Raw genomic sequence first — 18,081 nt, 5'->3', positions numbered from 1 at the left:
TGTTACTTTTGATGCAAGTGTGACTTTAGAAATAAACCACTTTCTTGCCCCAAAGTTCTTGTAGCCGTGGTTGATTAACTGCAGCAGCTGTCACCTCTGAGATAGCTCTCTGAAGATGTAAGTGCTCCCAGGAAGGGGAACAAACGATCTGGAGGAAGGAGATGGATGTGGCCTCCCTTTGACAGGAAGGCCTGGGCGGTGCACACAAATGGCCCGGTTTCGAAGGGGTTACCGCCTCTGAGAAGCAAATGTGATTTTGGGTTGGTAGACAGGCTAGCATCTCCTCCAGATGGGGGAAAATTCCTGTTGCAGATCGTTTTTTCAGGAGGGTTGGTTATTTATACTGGACACAACTCAGGTGTGTGCAGTGCACATAGCTGTGACCTAGGGAAGAAGGGTCCCGAAATTTTGGATTTGGGCAGGGAGATATATTGTGGATTTGAGTTTTGCTAACGCCACAGGAAATGATCTCGGAAGGGGCAAAATACCCCCACACACTCCAAGGTAGGGTTTTTGAACTTGTGGACTCCGCTTGTTTAGGTTTAAAGTTTACTGAAGCAGGATTCCCAGTCAAAATTTTGATAATTGAGAAACGCGACCTGTTCCCATAGTAAGGTAAACTGCAAAACCGGGTAAGGGTCTTTAGAAAAATTACACCTTTAGGCTTCAAATGCAAAACATTTCTTGGTATATTGCCTGGCTTTGCGAAGTTTCGCCTTTAGGTTAATCCTGTCAAATGCACTGTAGAAGTATTCAAAGATATAGGGAAAAGGTTTAGAAATATTGCTTGGATTGAAAGGAATGTGTAACTTCTCTCAGCCGTTTTCCACTGCCACTCGTCGGCCCTAGTAAATCTGTCCATCTGAGTTTGGTGGATGAACTTTACCAATCTACTGAATGGTGAGGACGGCTTGTTTTCAAATCTGCAGCTTAAGTGATGCGAATTGATTGCTTGCCATTTTTCTTTGTCCCTCTGCATAATCTTTTTCGCTGTGCTAGGGAGGCATTGCAAGCAGAACCCATAACTGTAATCCTGATTCCAAAGTAACATGCACATTTCCAGATCTTTTCTCCCAACTTCTCTTCCGTGAAGAAAAGACTTCATCCATTGAATGTGGGTAGAGCCTAGTTCTTCTACTTGGAAAGAGTAAACATATTCGGAACCAGAAAGTAAAACTTTTTACATTGTGAAGGAAAGAAAGAAAAAGTCCATATGAAGCTAAAATATGAACTGCATTTGGTGTTACTATTGAGCAGGTGCTCAATCGACTCCAGAAAAAAGGCTGCACATATTAAATTACATTGCATTAAGAGGAGTTTAATAAGGCCACCAAAGTATTTTATGCTGACTTAAGTACCAAAACCGAAATCTCATATGACATGGTGGTCTTGTAGGATTCTTTCAGATTATCTGCCATAATTTCACTATATCACTTCTGGGCTCTCTTTTCAGGTTCAATGTCGGCAGTTGATTTACATAATGACTGTATAGCTGGGTGATGGGAGAATTATGAACATGTGACGCTCCCTCTTCCTTTTGGGGTTTACACTGTCTGTGCACTGTTTTGTTCTTTTGACTAGCTTTTGTTAGCCAAGATGCTAACAAATAGTATCTACCAATAACAATAAAAAGTATTTGTAAAGCAAATTGGTCTTGCCCTTTCAGGCATGGTCGATATTGGTGTGCAGCATTGGAAAAATTAAATGCTTTTTGCAGATACTGTACAGTACCGACAAAATGAAATGCTTTGTACAACATCTGCCAAATCATAAAAGGATTATGACATGCATGCCGTGATGCTGTCCAGCCTGATGTAGGCATAGGGATGAGGCATCTGTTTCTAGATGGCGGACCCCATTTTAATACTAAACCGAAATAAAAAATGCATTTAAAAGATCGCGAAAGCTTTTTGTGAAAAATGTGGCTGTTTAGCAGTAAATAGCGGTGAAGCTGCACACAAGAGAGAGCAAGAAATCAAAGATAAAACAGTAAGATGAGCTGTGGAAGGATACAGATAACCCAATAAAAAGGAATGCAAAGAAGTTATGATATTTGAGAAGAACAAACTCAAGACCGGCATTGGCAAAGCCAATAGGATTTGTTACATTTAGGAAGATCATTATTATGGCTTTGAAAAGCTGCTGCACAAAGTTATATAGTGGAGTATGATTTGTACATGTGGGCCTATGAAAGCTGACGTGCAGGTGCTGGGAAACCTGGGAGAGCAGTAATGCAAATGAGCTATGGAGCCTTTGGCATACATTTTGGCCTATGTTATTGATGGGAGCGATGGTGTGCACTACCGGTTCCATATCAGGTATGAGGTTTGTGCCACACTTGCAGCTGGTGTCTATTGTGAATCGTGCTTCAAATATTTGTTAATATATTCACCAAACTTTTAAAACGACATCCCATTAAAAAAACATTGTAAATGTACACAAGATTATGCAGTAATCAAAATATAATGTGCATCTGTAGAGTGCTGTGTTCATCTCCAAGGTGTTGTCTTGACAGGCAGGAGGTGTTTATTGTTGCCCAACTTAATGCTTCTCGTTTTATCATCATTTGAAGAATGGAAAGCGAAGTAAAACCACCTGTAGCCATGTGGTTGAATACAGATTCCTGAAGTGGATGCATTTTTCCACTGAGCCACCAGACTTCATCTGTTGTTTTAACTTAAGCTCATTGTAGTGGATTACTGTTGCCACAGCGCTGTCGAAGTGTGAATTCTAGTTGTTGTTCAACACCATAAAAAACTTTATATAACAGGATGCAATGGTTTCAACAGTTGATTTTCTGTTTTAAATCCTTGTGAATAATAAATCCATATACAGTTTGTTAGAATGTTATAGTTTTAGCCATTGTTTTACAAATAAGTTCTTTATGGTTGAGTGCAATCCAAAACAACTAGAGAGTGAGGAAGTGAACTTGGTACTTGTCTCTTTACCCTGATTCTATACAAAAAACAATGCATACAAGTCCTTTAGCAGGTTGAGGTCATGGTTGTTGACCTGTACCTTAGTTGAGGAACGCAGACAACAAGTCAATGTCTTATGAAACCCCTCACCCACCTACCTAGTAGGTGGCATGCTTAATCATCGGGGTCCCGCTGGATTGCCGAATGCAATCCAGCTGTGCTTCGAAGCCTGATTACAGCGGAGCAGGTTGATTGTGGAAAGTCAAGTGCTATGTGAAGTGAAATTAATTGATAAAAATTCCTCAGAGAAATACCCATATAAAAGTTTTAATTGTGGGGTCCTAGGACATTGGTAAAAAACATAGTCGGGATATATTTGAGGTGTAAATATGCCTCAATATCCCTGAAATAGGTGTAGGTCAATTAGTTTCAGCCTTCTACGCTAATCGTGAGGCTTTCTTCAGGACCAGAAATAGTGCATGTGGCCCAAAAAGTTGAGGCCACTGGGGTGTATATATCAGTTCACGCTCTAAAGTGCGCTGTGAGTGTTGTGGATCTTCTTACTTACAGATCCTGCGCGAAGAGTATCTGTATTCATACAATCATTAACTTTCATGCATGTCCTATGTATTCGCGTTCCTTCATGCGTAGGATTGTGAAACCTGAGCTGCACATATGGCGGCATGCATGTGATAACGTGATTAGCATGCTTGATGACTAGCTGGAATTAACCATGCATGGCTACAATGTGCTGTGGGAGCACATAATTGTAAGCTTGTTATGATTTTTTACTTCTTGTATTTTTGAGCGTGTTTCATCAATAAAAGTCGACTATTTTTTGACCAACTTATCGCGTAAATGGCACATCTTGTGATATTAAACCTTTATACTTCGTGAATTATAGCGATTGATAAAAAGCAGAGAACACATGAAACGTAGAGCGGATCACAAACGAGGCTGACTTGACATTGAACGTAAATGGTAGCTCACATTACCTCCTCGTGTGTTAGGATTCATAGATCCAGTCACACAGGGGACTTCCCGTTATGTAGACCCTGTGAAATTGTAAAAGGTACGGTTGTTGTAAGAGGCAATGTTTAAGGGTGCCGGATAAAAATGTTTTTACTCGCATTGCAAATCTGGTGCTGGTTCTCACCTTTTGTATTACTCACGTTTGTTTCAGGATAGTGCCGCTGCTACCTACGGTGTGGACCAGATCCTGCCGATGCAATCCTAGCAAAATTATTTTAAATACTGACATAATGCCTAGGAAGATTTAGCTTGTACCACCTTGCCTAGTTGGGTCTGCAATATAACAGCATCAAAAAGAAAAAAAAAGTACATAATTGTAAGAAGCACCAGAGCGCACACAGAACTAGCAGCAGCACATAAACCCCCAAAATTTGACAGATCACTTAAAAATAAAAGTGGTGGGCTGCATAGTGCCTTGTGCACCCTACAAACAGTTCTATAAACGAAAAAGTTATCAGTTGAAACAATACACAGTAACCCCAGCAGCAAATACGAGGAAAAAAAGAGGCCACATTTAAAGCCTGAAACCGCTTGAATACAAATTATTGTGAAGCCTCAATATCACAGTAATGCAACCAGATAATAACAAACTGTAAAATCCTAACACTGGAACTTTTAAGACAAAAAAACGCCTGCACCCACATGATCCATGACAATGAAATTGACCCTCAAAAGTTTTGTCACGGTGTGCAAACAAATGTAAAAAAAAAAAAGGAAAAAAATAGAAATATACATACCATGTCCAAAAGTGAAACCTACATTATAACAACTTTACAGTGCACATCCACTTTAAAGCTCTACTTATTTGAAACATAAATAATCCGAACATATGGATATCCGCAATTAAAATGTATTACACAAAATAAACAAATAATAGTATTTGATAATGTCATCTGAAGCTTGTTATTTCTAAGAATACATTTTTTGTTTTTGTTCTCATGATGAATAGGAGCACAGCTCTCTGCAACCGGGTAAATGTAAGGTTGGAATGCATGCATTAATACCGCATCACCATTCGAAGAAAGCAATAGCATACCCAGAGACAGTAGCATTACGAAGGCAGGACAAGCTGCTTGGCCTTATCTAACAGAGCACTGCTGGTAACAAAACTTATAACAGGCATTTGTAATGCTATCGGTCTCGCCTTTGGGACCTTATAAGTATTTAGCTATGCAGCACATTCATTGTGGGTACAGCAACATTTGCTGTTCTACTGTGCATGAAGCAGTGAAAGGGTGCAGTTCTACAAGCTGTCAATACATCTCCCTTGGGACCTCTTTTGGCCACATAAGGTAGTGCATGCTGCCACATGGACTTGGCGCAGCAGTAAGAGCTGCGGACTGGGGATCCGTGTAAGTCAGGTGTCTGCTCAACATCCTGTGATTATGGGCTTAACCTTTAATTTCGCCTCAGTGCCTGGATAGCTGTGTTTTATAAATGAAAGCTGCTTATTATAAACAACGTTAAGAAATTAATGCATCAATCTTGAAGGTGGGGGTGGGTAAGCAGGGTTGAGCCAGGGTGTGAGGGTAGACAGCAAAGGTAGAATAATTAGGGCACTGCACTGCAAATCATGCATAAATTAACCAAACAAAACATCAAGAAAAATGAGCAGTGACCTCGGAGGGTGGTGGGGGCCTGTTAGCAGTGTTGTGGGAGGGGGAGGCACAGGGAGATTAATGGACGGCAAGCAAATGCTGCGAACCGAAGTTTCATTGCATAAGCAAACAGAACATTTAATGAGCAGAGGTGGGCCAACCCAAAAAAGAGTGCTCTCAATGTATAAATACCTTGACGAGTAAGAACGCATGTAACAGGGGAATTCCTCATAGGAGGATACAAAATTCCATTGACCAATGAAAAGCCAGCATTTCTAAAGGACAGCAAGAGCAACCAATGAAAAAGATGGGAGTTTTTTTAAGCTAATATCCTAGATATTGCATGTTGCGGAGAGACATCGCATGCGCTGCCTAGGCGAGACCTAAAAAAAGAAACTAGCAAGCGCAGAGTATGTAACATCAACAGCAGCCCCAAACAGGATATTGTGCCTGACTGCACCATCTCACTAAGGGCCAGAAAGACAGTAAGGCCCAGTAGCACTTTATAGCTGCCAGTTTCTCAGGATAAGCACATCTATAGGAAAACAAGGAGTTTTTTCTGAACCTTGAACAGCCACGCTTGATGTTTTTCTTTCTAAAGCAGCCCATGCATTCAGAGTTTGACTCTTAGAAGTAGGTGGACAAATTGCTTTTCTTTGCCTCTAGATGTGAAGAGTGTTATACTAGGAACCGCAGTAAAGATGTCCAAATGAGCTATAAGGAAAATCTGGTCATAGTTCCCACTGAACCACAACTGACCAGCTTGAGGCATGGAGCAACACAGAGGATGGGCTGAGGAGGGGGGTTCTGAGGGGAAACCAGCACAACAATACATACACTTTTTGGAGCGCTGAAAGCAAAAGAAGAAAGTAGTTACCTGAATATAAGCAGGCATCCTATCAAAATGATGATAAAGTAGCTATTCTCTAGGGGAGGGACAAATACAAGAAGACGAAGAAAAGTTATAGAAAAAAAAACAAGCAAAAAAGTGACAATCCAACTAAAACTAAGCTCTGTAAGCCCACTGTATGTGTTTGGTGTGATACATAAGTGATCTTATACAGGCCAACAGCTAAAAGCTGTCCGTAGATGGCATCTAGAAATGTATAATTTCATTGAGAATTGACTCCTCTCTTATGTTCGAGGGACAGTACATTCATAAAGATAGTCAAATTGTCAGAGTTGTAAGGAAGAAAGATATGTTTTTTACTATGACAAGTGAATTTCAAGATAGTGTAAGCATCATTCTTGCTGTCCCTTTGGGGACATACTATGCTTGAACAGAGGGATTTGTATTTGTTCTTCTCGTGATAGAAACTGTTTCCAAATATTAAAATGGCATCTTTAGTAAAGCATATGTTTTTGTTCAGTCTTATTAAATGCTATTTAGGAGTCCGCGCGCCTTCATCAGCAGTCAATACATTTTTCATACTCTTATTGACCCTTGCAGCTAGTACATCGAGAGCTGGGGATGCTGCCGGAGCAAACACCTGGACAATGGATGGAACAGCTGCCGGCTCAGTTCCAGGGTTTCCTTTCCCGCCTCCTTGGATGGGTATGCCAATGCCACCTCCTTTTGGTAAGTGAAAATAAAGGGTTAGAATGTTTCTGGTAGTGTGCAGTACTATAAAAATCTGGTACCAGTTGAGTGCTGAGATTTATTGGTTTGAAGGCAGGTTACATTCTACAATGTGTCATCCCTCCTTTCATTGAACAGGAAGTGACTAGATGAACCTTTTGTGATTGAAACAAATGCACACTAGTTATCTAGTTCTCTTTAGTAAAGACTTACCACCAGATCCCAGAATACCCCAACCTGGTCCATGAAGAGCTCCATATGGACTAGGCTCCATCAAAAGATATGGAATATTATTACATTGTTTCTGTGTCCTGTGGTTATCAGGTTAGGGTTCCATCGTGCTTATTTCAGGGTAAGTGTGCTGTGTAGGTAATTATACCTGAAAGGAATATGTTTCAACGAGTATCACTTTGGTAAAGGTAGCCTAACTGTTATATCCTCATTTACATGTCGTAGATTCCTGTCAACTTGCACCTATTCAAACCCAACATTTTTTCTTAAAGCATTGTACTGAAGTGAGATTATTTTTAGAAATTGGTTGCCAGGTGTTTGGGACATGAAAATGAGTACAAGTGAGTTATTATGCCTTTATTTAATTGTTTTCATTCAGAAAGGTTCCGCTCAAAAACATTTGTTCATATAGCACTTCTGCTCAGGCCCAATGTAGGAAGCTGGCTCTTTACGATATATCAAAATGAGATCCATTGTGTCAAGAGTCCAGTGGTTCCCTTATGAGTGGACAGGAGGCTTGCTATGGCAATCCCAAGGTGCTCTGCTAGGGGGTAGTGTGGTCGAGCACTCTTAGACTTATCACAGAAAAGTGCTAGACATCTGAAAATGCACACAATGGTCAATAAATGAGACTTGGTCCAAGAAGGAGGTCTACACCAATTTATAAAAATATAAGTAATATATATGTTTAGGCAGCAGAAAAAAATTGTTCAGATAAGTACGCTTTTAAATATGAATTCTTTAAAGTTCAAAAGTCGACACAGTGCAGTTTCTGGAGGCTGCAATGTTATCCTATGGGAGGAAAAGTCAATGCAGCATTCAGTACAGCGACTTACGGGACTCTTCTCCAGGAGTTAAGGTGAGTGGTGGCAAAGGTCCAAGGCACCACGAGCAGAACACCAGCAGCGACACTTGGGTAGCCGGCTGCAGAGGTGCAAATAGCATTGGGTGCCCAGTGGTATCCTATGGAGAATGGTTGCAATAGAACTGGAGGAGAGGACTGAGAGACCATTCCGGTGAAACCTAGCGGCTTCGATTCATACGATGTTGAGGGACGTTGGGACACCTTTATTCCTTTTTCCTAGGGACAATGCATCCGGGTGCAGAGTCTTTAAGTGTCTAGTTCCTCCGTCCGGCAACACTAGCAGTTGACGGGGCCTGCAAACAGAGGCGGCAGGTGACGTCTGGGAGTTCACGAGTAGTCACTCCACAGTGGACAACGCTGACACTGTTGGCCCTCTTCGACACGGGCTGGAGGCTCCGGTGCAGTGGTATTTGGCGGAGTTGGGATTTGGCGGGGCTGGAGTCCTCTTGGTCCGTTTTTTGCTGTCAGCAGTATGTAGGGTACAGCTCTGATGTCCCTTGGGAGGTTTTCGTTCCTGGGCGAAGGCTGGCAGGTGTCCCCTGTTTTGGGCACTCATCAGCTGTAGGACAAGTCGACTTTTGGTGCAATGGGGGAAGTCAGCTGGTTGGCCGGCAAGGTTGAACCCAAGTCATTTTGCTGGGGTTTCTATTTTTGCTGTGTGACTTCTTGTCCATCTTCTTTCTTCAGGTCATCAGGATCTGCTCTTCTGGATCCAGGGGCTCCCCTCAATACTGAATTTAGGGGGTGTAGGGTAGTAGCTAATGGGCTACTGACCCTTGGGGTCACTACGCTCCCTGTATGACCACTTCCTGTGGGAAGTGGGCATGACCCTGGCCCAGAATTCCAAAGTGTACTGTAGAACATGGTAACCCCCAATTTTTGCCTGGTAAATGTGATCTCGACTGGGTGCGCTGGGTTCCTGCTAACCATGTCCCCAGTGCCAGAGCTCTTTCCCAAAACTGTACAATAGTTCTCCCAATTGGCAACATTTTTAGCACCCTCTGTAAGTCCCTAGTGAATGGGACTCTGGTACCTAGGGCCAGAGGTACTGAAGAGGGTCCCTAAGGACCTCTCACCAATCACAAGCAAGACTGCCATTGCAGGCTGCGTGTCTTGGTGTAGCCAAAAGTGAAAACACGACATGTCACACTTTCCTGTGTGCCATGTCCCCTAACACAGCATATACACTTTTTAAGTCCCCTTTATAGCAGGCCTGACAGCCTTAAGGCAGGGTGCTGAATATTAATATAACATGTGAGGGCACTCCTGGCTGAGCAGATATGCCCCCGTGTTGGCCAGTCCCATTACTGCCAGTACAAGTGACCAGGGAAGCCATTTTAAAACATGTGCTCTACACTGGTGAAAACGATTTCCCCAGCTACATGATGGCTTCACTGAAAATAGGGATGTTTGATATCAAACATCTTGTATTGGTAAATACACACTGATGACAGTGTTCGATTTACCAATCCATATACCCAGAGGGCACCTAGAGGTGCCCCCTGAAAACCTACCAGCCTCTGGTGTACTTACTGTCTGTTTCTATTAGCCTGCCACCGAGACACTGTTCTGACCTCCTAGGGTGAGAGCCTTTGCTCTCAGGAGACCAAGGACAACAGCCTGTCCGGGAAGAGGGTGTAACCCCTCTCCCACAGGATGATCTGCGAATTAGCCTCCTTGGGCTGGGATTAGGGCCCACTGTATTTCAGAAGCCTTGAAGGACTGCCTGCCTTCAAAAAAGATTAAAGTCCTCCCTTCAACAGTGGACCTGTTCAGAAGAAACTCCAAAAGAGAAGACTCTGAGGCCACCAGTGTCAAGGTCCCCCAGTACTCCAAAGCTTGAGTCTGTGGTCTCACCCCTCCCGGACTCCCCAATCCTGACTACTCGATAAGGAAAAAACGGACACCCAGGGACACCCCTGAACCGGTTGCCCCTGGGCCTTGAAGAAGAGTACCAAAGGTGGCCCTCCTTCCCCAAGCATCGCAAGGCCTGACCTCACTTGCTGGTTCAGCCCAACTGGCCTCCTGGCCACAGCCTGCTGTCGCTTTCCGCAGTGACCAATCTCCATTGAGTCTAGTGGGGGTGGAAACTCAAATTTGTACTGAATTTCTACTATGTAGATGGTTTATGCAACATCAGTCAACTACAATTTCGAGAAGTGCTCTGTTCCTAGAGAATAGTTTGGTCTTTGAGAAGAGGGAAGGTTTCCTGACAGGGCAGTGGTGCCAATTGAATGGCGTATGGAGCTGGTGTAAAATCGGGTGGATGTGATATGTTGATGACATTTCATTTTCTTAGCCAAAATGGACTTTGACAGTGAAAGTACCTGTCAGAGGTTCCCCGTAAATTTAGAAACTTCAAAAATTTATCTTATGTTTCCTTTTCTCTTTGACCCTCTTTTTTCATTCTTATCACATTGTATTGCATTTATTTGGCTATTTCTTACAGCTCCCTTGCACCAATAGCATATTTGGACACTTTGCAGAGAATTTATCACAGTAAATCTGAAGAAACCTCCGAAGAGCATGAATGCAATGTGAAGGAAAATAATGTTGCGGTCAAGAGAACATAGAAGGACAATGTTGCAGACCAGTAAATGTGCTGCAGGAATACTGAACACCTTTTAGTAGGGAATATCTGACAGAAACACGTAGTCCTACATTCCTTACCTTAGAATTACCCCCAGGTGTCAGACTGGATCCAGAAAGTTTTTTCGTCAGCAGTAGGCGGCGTCGTGCGGCTCAGTTGGCGCCGGGATGACGTTGTCGGAGCTACTTTAGATGCGCCCAAGCGCGCTGACGTTGGTTCTTAATTTTTCCATGCCAGCAAGCGCAGATCCGGGAAGAACTAGTACCCCAAGTCACTTTTTGACTGAGTTTTTCGAGGCCTTTTACCTCATCTTTTCGAGTCGATCGACTCCTGGTGTCGTACGGATGCCCGGGTTTAAGAACTGTGGAGACTGTCACAGCATGATGTCGGTGACAGACCCACACCGCGTGTGTCTCTACTGCCTGGGGCGTGACCAAGACCCCAAGTCGTGCCCCGAAGCAGATACAGATGCCGATGGGACCTCTTGTGCCCTATGTTAGTCCTCCTTATTTTGAGCCTGTTCCATCGACTTTGGAGGAAGGGGAGGACTGGGAGGGGTCCGAGGACCCCCTAGCACAGGACTGTGCTGATGATGCGGACTAGGCAGAGGATTTGGGGGATGCCAGTGGTCTTGACACCTCATCTGACGCTGGTATGCTGTGTGAGAAGTTGGCCTGGTATATAATGCTCACTAATTCTTAGTGATCACTTTGTACCATGCCAAGCAACCCTTATGATGATGGTTGTAATTCAACCTTGTAGACCAGTTATCCTAGTGGTAACGTGGACAAAGCAGTCTTAGGCTAAACTCTGAAAGGCATGTGAAGCCAGCTGTATTACCATACACAACCCCCTTGAATACCAAATGAAAGGACACCACACAGATATATATTGAAAATATATATTGATTTATTAACTATAAAATCCCCTGGACTCTTTATGAGCACAGAAGCACAAGCGTTAAATCACAAGACAGTTTAAAATACACAAAAGTTGCACAATATGGATGAGCCCTAGGGGCCACCTAAACCATATACTAAGAAAGTGGTATAAGAGATACCAATAGGAAAGTGAAGAGGCCTAGGGCCTTGGGAATCGCTGGAGCTATTCGAGACTAGCAGTGACTAAGTCGGGAGAGGCCCACGGGACTCGGGTGCAGTGTTCAAAGTGCACGCACTTTCCAATGCAAAGTCTATGGTGCGTAAAAGTTACACAAAGTTAGTTTAAGGGCACTTCCGCTGAACCTAGAGGAACAAAACTTAAGACACAGACCCTAGAGGTGTGTACCAGTGTAGGGACACCGGCGTTGCAATGTTACCTCACCCACAGGAAGTGGGTGCACAGGGTCGAAGTGGCGTCGGGTTTTGACACGCAGGTTCTTGGCGCTTGAAGCTGAAGATGCTGCAGGCGATGTGAAGGAGAAGTGTCCGGTGGATCCAAGGGTGGATCTGAAGTGGTGAAGACCTGAAAGCAGAGGGGACAATGTTCAAAGTCACTGACCAGTGACCACCGTGGAACCAGATTGGAACCAGGCAAAGTCGGGTGCAAACAGGTGATCAGGGGTTGCTTCTCTCTTCAGCCACGTGGACACGAAGAGGTCAAGGACGTCCAGGAGTCGATCACGAGCTGTCCCTCGAACGCTCTAGCTGATGGCGGTGTCGGCAACTCGATTGAAGCAAACAAGCCTTGGCTAATGCAAGCCACGGGGAAAGTGAAAAAGGCTTATTACTCGGACCAGCAAGGTCAGAGCGGGTACTCCTTTCTACAGGAGCGAGGGCAGGTCTGGAGCAACCAGACCCACAGTGTAAATTGTAGGTTTCGTCGCCAAGATGGCCGCTGACCACGTGACAAGCGGCCGGGATGGCGAGTCGAGTGGCACAAAGCAAAAGGGCCCCACGCAGATCGTGGAGATGCTGGAGGGCTAATCTTTGATGCAAATGCTGCTCGGTTGTGGGGCTTCTCAAACCCCAAAGCACAGAGTCGAGGGTGCCTTGGGTGCTGCGCAGTCAGCGTCTCGGGGGTCTTTCAAGATGTCCGCTCCCACGTCTCTCGGTGCCTCCACGGGTCCCTTCTTTGCAGGGACTGTGGATCGGGCTGGGAGAAGTCTGGAAAGCTGAGTCTTGTCAGGCTCTGCACTCGGGCTCCGGCGGGAGGCGGCGGCAAAGCAGACGTCGAGGTGCTGGGTGATGCCTGTGTTCACAGGGTGGCCCCTCCTAGGCCACAAGGGAGATTCTCTTCAGTCTTCTGTGCAGCAGAATGTCGAAGTCCAGTCTTCTTCTTGTTTAAAGTTGATTTCAGGATGATCTGAGTTGCATTGGCACTGCTCCCACTCTTATTCCAATCTGAGGGGTGGATCTCCTGCTAGGTCCCTCCCCTATGGGTGGGACCAGGAAGGGGGGTGGTTACACCCCCTTTCCTTTGTCCAGCTCCTCGCCAGGACTGGGGCTGGAAAGCCCCAGAACCGGTTTGGGCTGGCTTATGCACAGGGACACCTTGTGTGCCCCAGGCATGTCTCAATCTATTCAGCCCTGTCCTACCCAATACACAAAACCCTGTCTGGGGTGGTGCTCGCACCTCCCCAGGCAGGAAACCCTTTGTCCAGGCCCTCCTCGCTGGAAGGACTCCCAGCAGCAGGAGGTCAGACATGTGTCTGTGGTGGCAGCATCCATTTTGTGATGCTGAGGCTCTGTTTAACTTTAACCGGGGTTAAGGCTACACACATGTCGTGTCCCTCTAGAAGGGTGGAATGCTATCCCCGTCGCCAGAACTGGCGAGGGGATAGTATTCCAATTCGTATGACACCTTACTCGACATGTTTTGATAAAGCCAAACCAAAGATAGCATTTAACCGCGAGGATCATAATGCACTTAAGAGTATATGGTATGGCAATATCCCGGAACAGCTTAGGGAGTGGTTCCCGACAGCTGCAGACAGGCTCAGCTCATGCTAGAGCACCATCTCACATATTTCCAAGCACTCTGCCTCCAGGATTGATGAGGCCTTCCATAGGAGTGGCTGATAGGAACATATGTGTCCAGTTTAGGGTTAGGCACAGACATACTGTACCTAAGTAAGAGGTGATTACACCAACTTACCCCAGCTGAGTGATCAGCCAGTTGTGTCAAATATGGAGGCCAGGCCAGGGGTGGCACAATACATGCTGCAGCCCCTGGTAGGCCTTGGCTACACCTATGCCCTGGGTACCTATGGTACTCTACTACAGGGGCTCATAAGGTGAACCAGTCCCAATTGTGTTATGCACCTAAGGTACATGGAGTCCATTTTAAGGAGAGAGCAATCAGCCTGGGGCCCTGAATAGCAGGATCACAGGCCAACTAAGTAAAAAACCAGCTAAACACCAGGCAAAAAGTTTGGGGGTAACCATAGTCAGATATCCACCTTCCTACATGCTGTCTCTTACCGTGGCTACGGAGGAGGAAGCCAGTTACGCAGAGGTGTTGCGTAGGGCAGCCGAGGCGCTCAACCTCGAACTCCCTACGGTGGCCATCAAGACTAACCACCTGACAGAAGTGCTCCAACCGGCGGATACCTCTTCGGAGCATTTGCTGCCTTTTAATGAAGCACTGACAGATGTTCTTTTGGGCACCTGGTCCAGGCACAACACAGGGACTCCTGTGGATAGGAACTGGCCCGATGTCATCGCCCGGCTCCGGGTGACCCCCTCTTCCTTACCCAGCACCCCACGGAGAGCTTGGTTGTCCAAGTCTCAGCTTCCCAGAGCGCGTTCCCTACCGCACCTCCAGCCAGGGAATCCAAGAAGCTGGATCAGCTTGGCAAAAAGCTGTTTTCATCTGCCAGCTTAGGGCTGCGGTTGGTGAACACCGCATGCCTCTTGGGCCGTCATACCCACTCTCTGTGGGACACGGTTGAGCAGGTGCTGCCCAACTGTCTGTAGGGGTCCCAGACAGTTCTTTAACAGGCGATTGCGGCCAGGAGCGATGCAGCGAAGTTCACCATACGTTGTGGGCTGGATACCACTGACTCACTGGACAGGTCGATTTCCACGACGGTGGCGCTTCGACGCCACGCCTGGTTGAGGACTACTCGCTTCTCAGGGGATGTCCAGAACACCTTGATGGACATGCCCTTTGAAGGCATTCGCCTTTTTGGCAACAAGGCAGACAGTGCGTTGGAGAGCTTCATGGACTCCGGGCTACAGCAAAGTCCTTGGGCCTGTCGGCCACTCGCCCTCCACCGCCTTCTGCTTTTCACTCCTTTCGTGGCTTTGGAAGGGCGCCCCACAGCGTTCGCAGAGCCACAGGCCACAGCAGCAACAACCTCAGCGTGGCTGCAGATGTGGGAACCGCTGAGGCTGTTCAGGGGGCCAGCAGGCAGGCTAGTCCACCTCCACCCCCGCAGCATCCGCTTCCAAGCCCTCCTAGACCGACTTTTCAGGCCAATCAGACGTCAGTGGGTGGACGAATACGCCATCATCTCCACCACTGGCGTAACATCACTTCGGACCAGCGGGTGCTGCAAATTGTCCGAAGGGGCTATTCCCTCCCCTTCGAGACAAACCCCTCCAGCCCTGCCACCTCAGTACCACCGCATGTCGGGGGATCACTTGGCACTTCTCCAGCAGGAAGTTGCGGCCCTCTTGGCCAAGGGGGCCATCAAGCGCGTTCAGACGCCTGAAGTAGGTTGTAGTTGTTGTTCCCACTACTTTCTGGTTCCGAAGGACAAGGGCCTGCGTCCTATCTTAGACCTTCGGAACGTCAATCGCTTCCTCCGGAAGGAGAAGTTAAAGATGCTCTCGCTTGCTCAGGTCTTGTCTTCCCTAGATCCGCAAGACTCGATGGTGGCGTTGGATTTGCACAACGCCTATTTTCATATCCCCGTCCTGCCTGCCCACAGATTCTACCTGCGATTCACGGTAGGCCAAGAGCATTTTCAGTCCACCGTACTCCCCTTTGGCCTTACCAGCGCCCCTCGGGTGTTCACGAAAGTAATGGCGGGGGTCGCACCTTATCTGTGCAGATCAGAGGTGTCAGTCTTACCCAATCTCGACAACTGCCTGTTAAAGGCGGGCTCGTCCCAGGCAGTTGTCTCCCACCTCCAGACTACGGCCGACATCCTGCATTCGCTAGGGTTCTCAATCAGTGTGCCGAAGTCTCACCTGGCTCCCTCACAGAAGCTCCTTTTCATCGGAGCGGTTCTCGACTCAGTGCAGTTTCGGGTTTATCCTCCTGAGCGGCGAGTCTGGGACATTCAGGCTATGATTCTGATCTTTCAGCCTCTCCCCTGAGTTTCGGTCAGGATGACTCTTAAACTGCTGGGTCTCATGACCTCCTGCATCCTGCTGGTAGATCATGCCAGATGGCATAGGCAGGCTCTGCAGTGGGACCTGAAGTTCCAGTGGGCACAGCACCAAGGCAACCTGTCCGATCACGTCCAGATCTCGGAGGGTACTGCAAGACAGTTGCAGTGGTGGCTCATGAATCGCGATTGGGTCAATGGCAGATCCCTCTCCCTTCCCCAACCGGAATATACAGTGGCGATGGACCCGTCCCTTCTGAGATGGGGCGGCCACATGGTGAAGGCGTAGATCAGAGGCTTCTGGTCTCGGGCGGAATCCCAGCTCCACGTCAACTTGCTGGACCTTCGGGCGATCCAGCTTGCGCTGAAGGTATTCCTTCCTTCTGTCATGGGGAGGGTAGTTCAGGTGTTCACCGACAACACCACCGCCATGTGGTACTGCAACAAACAGGGCGGGGCGGGGGTGGGGTGGTGGACCCTTTGCCAAGAGGCTCTGTGCCTCTGGGCTTGGCTGGAACATCAGGGCATGTCCCTGGTGGTTCAACAGGTTCCTTGAACGCCAGGGCGGACAAACTCAGCCGCTGGTGCATGATGGATCACGGATGGTGTCTGAACTCTGACGTGGCGCAAGGTCTCTTTCAACAATGGGGAGAGCCTTGGTTAGATCTATTTGCCACCAAAGAGAACGCGCAATGTCATCAGTTCTGCGCATTGGCATTTCCAATGCGGCACTCTCTCGGCTACGCTTTTAGTCACTAGTGGAGCTGCGGTCTTTTGTACGCCTTTCCAACTATATCAGGCTCGACCGGGCCCACGTCATTCTTGTGGCTCCGGACTGGGCTCGAAGAGTATGGTATCACGAGCTACTCAGTATGAGCATCGATCCTCCGATCAGTCTGCCTCTTCGGGAGGATCTTCTGTCGCAGCAGCGGGGGACGGTTCTCCGCCGGATCTGTCCAGTCTCCACCTCCTTGCGAGTAGATTAAGCGGCAGCAGTTGACATCTTTCGACTTGCCTCCTGAAGTCTGTAACGTTATCTTGGCAGCCAGGCGTCTCTCCACTATGATGGTTTACGCCTGCCGGTGGAATACGTTTGTGGTATATGGTGCACAGCAAAGGCTGTGGATCCCCTTTTCGCCCCTCTTTCAGAGGTTCTTCTTTTTCTTCTCTCCTTGGCCCAGCAGGGCTCTCTTCTAAGCCTCCTTTTCTCTCTGGGAGAATGGGGGATGGGAGCACACTGCCTCACCTCCCAGCACAGTTCGCCCCTTAGCATTGTGGTAAATGCAGTTCACAGTGATTTCTTACTTGAATTTTAGCTGTAGTGGTTCACCAAAGTTGGTGCAGGTTAGTGCTGTAAATCTCTAGACACACGTGCTCTTTTCAAAGCCTCCTTTTCTCTCTGTCCATCCGGACAAAGTTGTTCTAAGTGTGAGAAGTTGGCCTGGTATATAATGCTCACTAGTTCTAGTGATCACTTTGTACCATGCCAAGCAACCCTTATGATGATGGTTGTAATTCAACCTTGTAGACCAGTTATCCTAGTGGTAACGTGGACAAAGCAGTCTTAGGCTAAACTCTGAAAGGCATGTGAAGCCAGCTGTTATACCATACACAACCCCCTTGAATACCAAATGAAAGGGACACCACACAGATATATATTGAAAATATATATTGATTTATTAACTATAAAATCCCCTGGACTCTTTATGAGCACAGAAGCACAAGCGTTAAATCACAAGACAGTTTAAAATACACAAAAGTTGCACAATGTGGATGAGCCCTAGGGGCCACCTAAACCATATACTAAGAAAGTGGTATAAGAGATACCAATAGGAAAGTGAAGAGGCCTAGGGCCTTGGGAATCGCTGGAGCTATTCGAGACTAGCAGTAACTAAGTCGGGAGAGGCCCGCGGGACTCGGGTGCAGTGTTCAAAGTGCACGCACTTTCAAATGCAAAGTCTATGGTGCGTAAAAAGTACAAAGTTAGAAA

The 18,081-nt window shown here is 46.7% G+C and overlaps 1 protein-coding gene across 2 annotated transcripts in view; it reads left to right on the top strand.

The window, feature by feature from the left end:
• SYVN1 (synoviolin 1) overlaps positions 1-18,081 on the top strand; it is a 267,012-nt gene that overhangs the window by 179,367 nt on the left and 69,564 nt on the right. For both annotated transcript variants that reach the window (XM_086938027.1, XM_086938028.1), the window contains exon 13: positions 6,999-7,127. In XM_086938027.1, coding sequence (XP_086794153.1) covers positions 6,999-7,127 — 129 coding nt within the window. The remainder of the gene's footprint in view (positions 1-6,998; positions 7,128-18,081) is intronic.

This window comes from Lissotriton vulgaris, chromosome 9, assembly GCF_964263255.1.
Source record: "Lissotriton vulgaris chromosome 9, aLisVul1.2, whole genome shotgun sequence".
Lineage (NCBI taxonomy): Eukaryota > Metazoa > Chordata > Amphibia > Caudata > Salamandridae > Lissotriton > Lissotriton vulgaris.
This window is presented reverse-complemented; position numbering and strand designations above follow the sequence as displayed.